General features: G+C 39.2%; 2 protein-coding genes across 2 annotated transcripts; both read right to left on the reverse strand.

The window, feature by feature from the left end:
• LOC115994367 lies at positions 1 to 519 on the reverse strand. The gene is made up of 2 exons (XM_031118488.1): positions 141 to 519; positions 1 to 65 (listed from the first exon to the last, which is right to left on the reverse strand). The coding sequence occupies exons 1-2, from the start codon at positions 450 to 452 to the stop codon at positions 42 to 44; spliced, it is 336 nt and encodes a 111-aa protein (XP_030974348.1). The 5' UTR covers positions 453 to 519; the 3' UTR covers positions 1 to 41.
• Positions 520 to 4,180: 3,661 nt separating this feature from the next.
• Positions 4,181 to 8,544, reverse strand: LOC115950754 (zinc finger CCCH domain-containing protein 62). Its single transcript, XM_031067992.1, has 8 exons — positions 8,199 to 8,544; positions 7,443 to 7,560; positions 6,165 to 6,226; positions 6,033 to 6,084; positions 5,816 to 5,921; positions 5,513 to 5,611; positions 5,303 to 5,420; positions 4,181 to 5,204 (listed from the first exon to the last, which is right to left on the reverse strand). Exons 1-8 carry the CDS (start codon positions 8,431 to 8,433, stop codon positions 4,648 to 4,650), a joined length of 1,347 nt encoding a protein of 448 aa, XP_030923852.1. The 5' UTR covers positions 8,434 to 8,544; the 3' UTR covers positions 4,181 to 4,647.
• Positions 8,545 to 8,940: the final 396 nt, after the last annotated feature.

Consider the following 8,940-nt stretch of genomic DNA (forward strand, 5'->3'; position numbering starts at 1 on the left):
CTCTTCCTTCATTTGCCTATGGCAGTAATTGGTCATCTCCTCTACCCGGAAGGAGGCCTGAATAGCTTGTCAAGGAAAGAGACAAGGATTAGAGAAAGAGGATAAATAAAACAGATTAGGGAAAAAGGAAAAGGACATACCATGGTGAGGTATCTTTTAAGACTGAGGAAGACCTTATGTCTCTTCATGCCTCGCAGCTCGGCCATATCCTCGGGGAGTAGCAACGCCTGCTCCACCGCATCTGCAACGTAGTCGGCTGTTCCTCCTTGGAAATCGTGGATGGAGGCATTGGCAAGGAGAGGTTCCCTGTTCAGCATTGGGGCAGGGAGCCGAGTCGGAGGCCCTATATGGGGGTCGTTTCTCTTCTCAGCGCCCCTCTGCCCCGTTTTGGCTTGTTTGGATGCCCTTTGAACCTCATCCTCGCGGGGGGGAAGGGTTTGTCCAGCTCCCATCACTTCCTTCCCTTTTTGCTCTCTTTTCCTCTTTAGGTCGGCCGTTTGGGAGGGCAAAGTAGGTGGAGGAGTGGGAGGCTTGGTATGAGTCACCTTCCCAGGTGCATCCCTCCCGGGTTGGGACTTTATCAAATCTAGCAGACTGGACTTTGGTTTGCGTTGAATACTCATCTTGTCGATTATTGGTGAGAATGGTGGGCCGAGATCAGGGACTGAAGTTTCCGAGGACAAGGCTTGGTTGAAAACTTCAAATTCATCATTGGAATCAACTACTTCTACCACTTCTTCCTCTTCTGTGGTAATGGGGCGAGACGAAGTAGTTGCTCCGGTTGTTTGTTATGGTGACGGGGCTTCCACTTTTGGTATACCTTCAAAGATGGGAGTTGTGGCTTGTACACCCTCTGGTTTTGGACCAGGAAGAAGGAAACCTGGTACGGCTACACTGATCCTTTGTAGGTGCAGGTCGTTCGCCTTAATAATGCACTTAGGCATTAGGAAAGTCTTAGAAATTGGGGTGTAGCCCAATATCAAGTAAGCGGCTCTAAGTTGACCGTCAGAATGAATGAAGACCTCGGCCTTTAAGATTTTATCTAAACTTTCCCGGTTTACAGGACCGAAGTTGGGGACAATAGAGTGTGGGTCTGCGAGATCATCAAAAAATCCAGGAAGATAACATTAGTGAAATATAAGTCAAAAGAAACCTTAAATACCTACATAAATCAAGGAAAAAGAAAAGTGAAACAACTTTGAAATTGCGAATCTAAGCTTAAGGTCCCACCTGGTTCGCCCTCCCACGTCGGACAAGGGAGGCCATCGTGCCAGTCCCCTGATATAATCAGGAAGTCTTTGTTTAAACCTTTATTGGAGTCAGGGAGGCATTGGATCAACCTAACCTTGAGGTACCTAGACTTAAGGTAATACCCCTGCCCAGTGAGGTGGTGGAGGTTGTAGATCCAGTTGACATCGTGGTGAGTCAACCCTAGACCCATTTTTCATTAAAGGCATCTACACACCCTAGTATTCTGAACATACTGGGGGCACATTGGGTAGGAGCTAACCTATGCGCCCTAAGGTAGTCTCTGGTGACAACACCCATAGGGATTCTCATCCCGCCTTCTATGAAGGCAGTCATGGGGATAACTACCTTTCCCTCTTTCCTATCTGTGTGTCATTGTCCCTCTTTGTAGTACCTAGTGCCCGCCCCTGGAGTTATCCTATACGTCGCCCTAAAATTTGCCATCCCCTCCTCGAAATCTACTAAGCTCTTAAATCTACCCATTTCTAGAAAAGGCTGGGAAAACTAAAGAGATTGAGAGAGGAAGTTGGAACTGAGGTGAAAAGGAAAGAATACGAAGAGAAGAGGAATGTGTAGAAAATTAAAGAGTAAAAGTTCAAGAAGACTTACAAAAAGAATAAAGGTATCCTCGGACAAGTCTTTAGTATTTGTAAGGGCTCAAGTGAGTTGAAAAAGTGTGCAGGTTCAGGGTACGTGCGCTAGAAAGAAATGAATGCTAAAGTAAGAGGAGAAGTTGATTTGAGAGGTATTTATATCAAGGGAGAAGCTAGAAGCGGGAAAATTCCCGCTCGGTACCCAACGAAAGTATCAGTCATTGGATGTGCATCACGTCGTAGAATGTGGGGAACAATAGGCCATAAGAATTTAATGAGGGCGTGTCTCAAGTGCCGTAGCGCCAGAAACGTGCCTCGGGCAGTTAAAAAGGCGTCTTTGCTAATAGAGGAGAGAGGCAAGGGACACAAGACAACTGTGGTAACATCGAAATCCTCCCTTCTTCCTGAGGATCCAGAAAGAAGGATCTCGAGGGGCTATTGTAGGGGCCTTGGGCTCCGGGGCCCGTCATTTGGGTTTATGATAGGCCTAAAACCCAAGACGAGGACTAATGGCATCCAAGAAGGGGTAATCACTGTCAAAAAGACCCATGTTGGCAAAAGGAGAAGTCAATGGAGATCATAACTACCCTGGGAGTTGTGTCGAGAATGAGAGCCTCCTTGGCTAACCAAGGACGAGGTCAGTAGAGGTGGCTTGTCATTCGGAAAGATGTCACAAAAACACCCAGTTGATATGGATAAGCATTACGAGAACTCAGGACAGGGAGATGTCCTAAAATATCTAAAGAGAAAACTGCTACCTCCGCATTAAATGCACTGTAGCTAACTCCCTAACTGCATTAATGTAGAAATGATACCTGAACAATGTATTTCAGCCTTATAGCTACTACATAAAAACTTACGGAGAGTGTTGATGGGATAAGTATCCACATCGACTGTCTGGCAAGCACATGGAGGGTGAATATAAAAAGGAAAGGCAGTATAAAAGATTGAGGAGGGAGTAAGATTGGAGAATCGGAAAATCCAGGAAAGAAACACTATAGCAATCTACAATCAAATTTGTAACGTTACCCAAGAACTTTATATAAGAACCAGTGTTGGATTTTGCCGAGGACGTTTTTTCTTCAGTTTACACTTGTGTGTTCTCATTCTTTTGTCATCAAACCTATCTAACTCGTTGTTCGGTTACTAAAGCTTAGTTTTCTAATTCATTCTCTACAAATTCATTGTTTTGGGCTTTTTAGGCCTAAGTCCATCCACATGTTGGGCTAGGAATTCAAATCTGGTCCTTATAGGAACTAAACTTTTTCTTTATTTAAATAAGTCATATAACTTATTATAAAAGTTTTGTGACTAAAATTACATATGGATGATTTTTCAATCGCCATATAGCAAATTGGAGGAAGATAACTCCAAACCAAAGCAATTATTTGTCCATTTTAGAATGAAATGTACTTTCTCATATTGTTAACAGCCTACGAAATATCACCTCATTTAAAATCTCATCCCAATGCATCTTAATTTAAATGACATGGCATTATATTTACCTTTAAATTCATTAATACTAAGTCTTCATTATGAAATGGACATTCTCCCTTAATTCAAAAAAAAAAAATTGAAGAGAATCATAATCCTCTACTCAAACTTAGAACTGCCATAAAATAGGGTAAGATTTTTAATAGGGGGCATAAACAATATGTATATATCATGCCCTCCGCCGATTTCTCGTCCATAATATTGCAATTTGTTAAATTATATTCTAAATATGTTTTTTTTTTTGAAATAATAATAATATACCATTTATTATAACATCAAGATGTTGTACTTCTTGGTCAATGTTATTCTAAAGGATATTTTGAGACCAATATATTTATATTGGTTTTCATTTCTGAAGACCAATGCCAAGATATTGCGAGAAATCTTGGTGTCTAAGTAATACTTAAAACAATGAGAGGTCGTGGGTTTTAAAGTCAGGTAGTGCATAAGTTATCAGGGACAAAATATTTAAAAACAATGAGATTTCACAAATCAATACCACTGCTAAAAAATAAAGAAAAAAGGGAGATGCATCAGAAGAGTGAAGTGAAGGTTCTACTATTAACCTCATCCTGAACAAAGGGATCTTCCTATCATGAAGTAAACAAACACGACTATACAGGCAGTTGCCCCAAAAATTAAAGATGCATTGCATGTTTATGGAAGAGTTGGCGGTATAGCTGATGCTTGTGTCAGCCATCTTAGGGTTCACAATCCATACTCTGGTTTCAGGGCTGCTTTCTAACATGCTTTCATCCCAGAAAACTAATAACTAGTTGATTTAATTTTACAATAACTACATGCAACCTCGTACAAGTATTGCATCTAGGACATGTCGACAAGCATAGTAGAATACCTGGATTCCTTGTCAATACAGTAATAAAACAAAAGTAACAGAAAGTTTTCACATTTTCTCTGTGTTTGGGGTGGAGCCGTATGGCCATTTGATATTGAACAATAAAATGGAGCTGGCATAACAGTAGGTAGCCACAAATATAAAATCAAATCTACCGTGAACTTGCTTATATCGCAACAACAATTTTTAACATATACTCCCCACACATATCCCCAGTATACTCAGGAAAACTCAATTCATAGATTTTTACCATATATCCACTCTAGCCTGAATAGCGCATTATTAAAAGAATAATGCAACTATAATTTCATATTAGTAGCAAGGTAACCAACATCATCACCAAAGGGAACTAGATTTACTTACTAAAAAATTGCAGGCCTAGGAATTCTTCCATCAAATCAGGGGACACAATAGGGCAGACAGCATCTCATCTCTGTCACCCAAATGTAGAGCAGCTCAAAATCCATACTTCCTCTGTCCATAGGTCTCTGTACTTGATGGAAACGGATGCAACAGCCTGTCAACATACAGGGACTCTGGCATGTGATTAAAATTTCTAAGTTCAAAGTTGTAGGTGGGATTTGAGTAGGCATTAAATTTATAATTGCTATGCTCAAACCACGGATGATGCGACCCAGGCAAAAAAGATGCACTAGCAGAGTTCCTAAAAGGCTGCCTCATCATGGTCAAAGTGGATGGCATATCATAACTAGACAGTAGATTGCCACTTTGAAATTGGTAAGAATTTTGTGGAGGACCAACATATGATTGACAAGCAGGAACTCTATCATTATTAGTAGGGTGAGCAAATTTCTGGTGCCTCTTCGAATATTTCGGGGCTCCTGAGATTGCATTTCCTTTGATATTGGCAGGTCTCGGTAGGGGGGCCTCTTGATGTTGATGATGTTTTTTAAATTTTCCATGTCTATCAAAATGCTTCTCCTTTTCTGGCACAGTGGTCTTTCTTGATTGAGATGATCTTGTATGATGGAATTGTTTCTGACGTTTTGAACCTAATTATCATCAGAAATAAATGTGAATAAGAATCTCTAATATTCTAAAAGTAGAAAACTCAAGAAATTCTACCTCCCTTAATCCCATCATCCCATACCTCCATTAGAAGACAATGTCTTCTTCCTTTTCTTCATTTCTCTCACAAGTCTTGCTGCTGTACCTCGTTTGTGCTTCTCAGCCAGCACTTTTATTCTTACTGATTCATTACTCCAACGCTAAAAAGGTGGACAAGAAAACATTCAAGTAAGCCAACCTCTGGAAAAGTCTTTACCTGATAATATTGTCATTCCATTATATAACAAGTTACCCGTCTGAAAGTTCTCATCTTATAGAGGTTACGGCCCTTAACAAGCAAAGGAAAAAGTGGAGGCAATCTGTTAATACCCTTGCTCCAGAGAACCTCAACCTTGCAAATCAGAAGCATTGATTGGATACATAAATGACTAAATGGGTAAACTACAGTGTCAACGAATAAAAAAAAGTGTAGTAATAGAAGCAGATATTCAATTATCAACAAATCACTCAGATCATTAAACTGATTATTTCCAGTAATGCATTTAACTTAGGTATACATAATAAGCACAAATCATCAAGATGATAATTGCCCTACTGTAAATGTATGTTGTTGTTTGGATGCACCATAGCTTTCCTTAACAACCCTTCCAGCAATGATTCTCTTCCCTAGAAGCCTACCATGCCTTGTCACCTTATTAAACCTGTTTGAAAATACTTCCTTAATTTACAAAGAAAAATAAAAATTTAGGACCTAGATGAAACATCAAAGAGATAAGAAACAATAAAGAGGAAGAGCCAGGGTGACTGTATACTTCTCATAAACTTTCTGTGTGAACAGAACAACATCTCCCTTACAGACATCACCTGCAATATATTAAAAGGTCATTGATTATCTCCAAAATGCCACAAAGTTCACAAAATAAAGGAACAGACACAATATTTACCTGTACAATTGATGACAAAAGTTGATCTGGGATAAAAGGCCTCACCACTTCCATTTTTTATCCTGAGATGTAAAAAAAAATCATATTACAGAAAATTACTAATTGAGTAATAAAACAACTCTAATGCTATCCTTTACATCGTTTTCTGTATAATTGTAAATGACGTTAAATTTAGAGGCAGTAATTTCCACAAACATATATGATTTTTAATTTGACTACTCCTGGAAATTGGCCAAAAACTGAGATATTTAAAGGATGTTGGGCTCACTACTTAACTGGTACTTACAAGGGGACTTCATGGCCATTCTTTGATTATTTGGGAATGATGAAAGGGTCCTGTTAATGGGTGCCCTTAGGGCATTTGTTAGCAGACCATTTAAGAAAGTTTTGATACTACTTTTATGAGAAATATAAAAAGCTGTCAAAAAAATTAGTCGCTTTTTTCTTTTCCATAAAAAGCTACTAAAAATATTTCCTAAACCAATGCCCTTAGGCATGGTTTGTGCTTCGTGGTTTAAATGCAAGGTCAATATATATTATATAATCTGAGGAAGCATCTTTGGTGCCCTACTTATCAAAAAAAAAAAAATCACCATTGGTGTCCCAATGCCGTCTTCCCCAATATGTGCAAATGTCCAATAGAGTAGGATGATAAACCATGAAGGGATAAGAAGAATATGTAGAATTTTGGAACCTAATAGCGGTTTGGGGGCTTTTTTTGTATCCGTGAGGACCATGACAATCTCCAAAAAGAAGTTAGAAATTTTATTGATGCCACAGGAATGTACCCTGTGTTTGCTTCTAATAAGCACCAACAATCATACTGTTGATATCTGGACTTCTCTAATGAAACCCCAACTCCCCTTTTGTCAACTACTTTTTGTGCTTAAAAGGAATGAACCAGGTTCAACTCAGAATCCTGAAAGATACCTTATTATCTGAGTCCAATTTGTTCCATATTGACCCATGACTAATTGACTAATAAGTAATATATCTCTTTCATAAGAAAATCACCGACGACAAAAAGTTAGGATAGTTGTCAAGTCAGAATCAGTAGATTATCTATCTCAATAAGATCATGTCAGACAAAATGTGGAAATTTAGGTGAGTCTGTGTCACTTGTTATGTATTTGAGAGGAAAGAAATTTTGGTGGGGGTCAGATGCTTTCATTCTAACATGTTTTCTTTTATCACCACAAACAAGTGGCATTACAAACTGTGGCTACCAAAAAAATTCATGAGTATGCATATATATTCTGGTAGCATAACAGCACTTACCTCCAGTGCTCATTAATTCTTTGTATACAAACCACCTTGGTCCCTGCTAGCCGGAGGTCATGCTTCCGCAAATATGCTTTGCATTCTTTCAGATTTAAGGAGTCTAAACCACTCCCTTCTGCAGAACACAAGACTGTCAAGACCTCATGATGTCCCACGATTACAACATAATGAGAAACACAAGAGCAGGTTTTCAAAAGCTCCACTTGCAAATGACCCGTCAGAAGAGAAATTCACACTCACTACCATATTGAAAGAACCAATGCCTCAACTCCTAAATCAGAGTTGACAAATTTCAATATTTTGATAGTGAGATGCTACCTCTTTCAATCACGACCAATATACTTGTAACTAAAAATCAACATTTTTTTAACAATACATTTACCACTACTGAAACAATGAAGATCACTTACAGTTACAGACATATAAATCACTTAAAGCATACATTTTTTTTCACTGAAGTCATGAATGTGTTAGCAGCTGTGTTCAATGAGAAAGCCTCAAATACATAAAAGGCAACGATATATATAGCTATTGAAGTCTAACAAAGGCATGTGATTCGTTGAATTGAGCTATTGGAATTCCGGGTTGAAAAACAAAATTGCTATTCGTTTGCTAATTCTCACGTAATTGCAATTCTATGTCTGAAATCAAAGGAATAAATATAAAGAGAGAATCAAACATTCAATACGAAACTAAAATTTCAAATAAAAATTGATCAATTAAGAATGAAGGAACCCTAAAAAACAAACAAACCTTTCAGACGGCGAATGACTTTGTTGCAGAGAGACTCATCGTCATCGTCATCGTCATCGTCACCATCACTGTCATCTTCGTCCTCGTCATCGTCTTCATCATCATCCTCTTCGTCGCTATCAACATCATCATCATCATCTTCTTCTTCATTGTCGCTGTCTTCTACTTCTTCATCTTCTTCTTCTTCCGAAGAAGAAAGCCATATGAGAATGCGTTTACCCTTCCTCTCGGTCATGTCATCACAAGGAAATGTAGAAACAAAAAATCCCAAAAACAGAAACTGAGGCAAAATTTAACTAGCAGCGATCTCTTTATACAATGAAAAGTAAAGTTTCTAGGTCCGGCGAAGAGGGGCAAAAATGGGTAATTACCCATAAAAATAAAACTATTCAGTTAGTTAGCTCGGTTTTGAAAGTAATTGGGAAACTAGCAACTCGAGCCTTAAAGGCTCGATTTTGGGCTCTAAATCGAGTTTTTAAGGCTCGATTTTCATGAGTCGTTCGCATCTGATCTGGCAAATTTTCCAGATGGTGTCTGAATGTAAATCGAGTCTCTGAGACTCGATTTACATATAAAATCAAAACAAAAACCACTGCAACTTGTTCATCAGAGAAGAAAGAAAAAAAAAAAATCCAGAAACAGTCGGCAGGTCGCGGTGCGACCTGGGTCGCGCGGTGCGACCTGGGTCGCGCGCTGCGACCGGGGTCGCGCGCGGCGACCGGGGTCGCGCGCGGCGACCGGG

The sequence above is a fragment of the Quercus lobata genome, chromosome 6, assembly GCF_001633185.2.
Source record: "Quercus lobata isolate SW786 chromosome 6, ValleyOak3.0 Primary Assembly, whole genome shotgun sequence".
Classification (NCBI taxonomy): domain Eukaryota; kingdom Viridiplantae; phylum Streptophyta; class Magnoliopsida; order Fagales; family Fagaceae; genus Quercus; species Quercus lobata.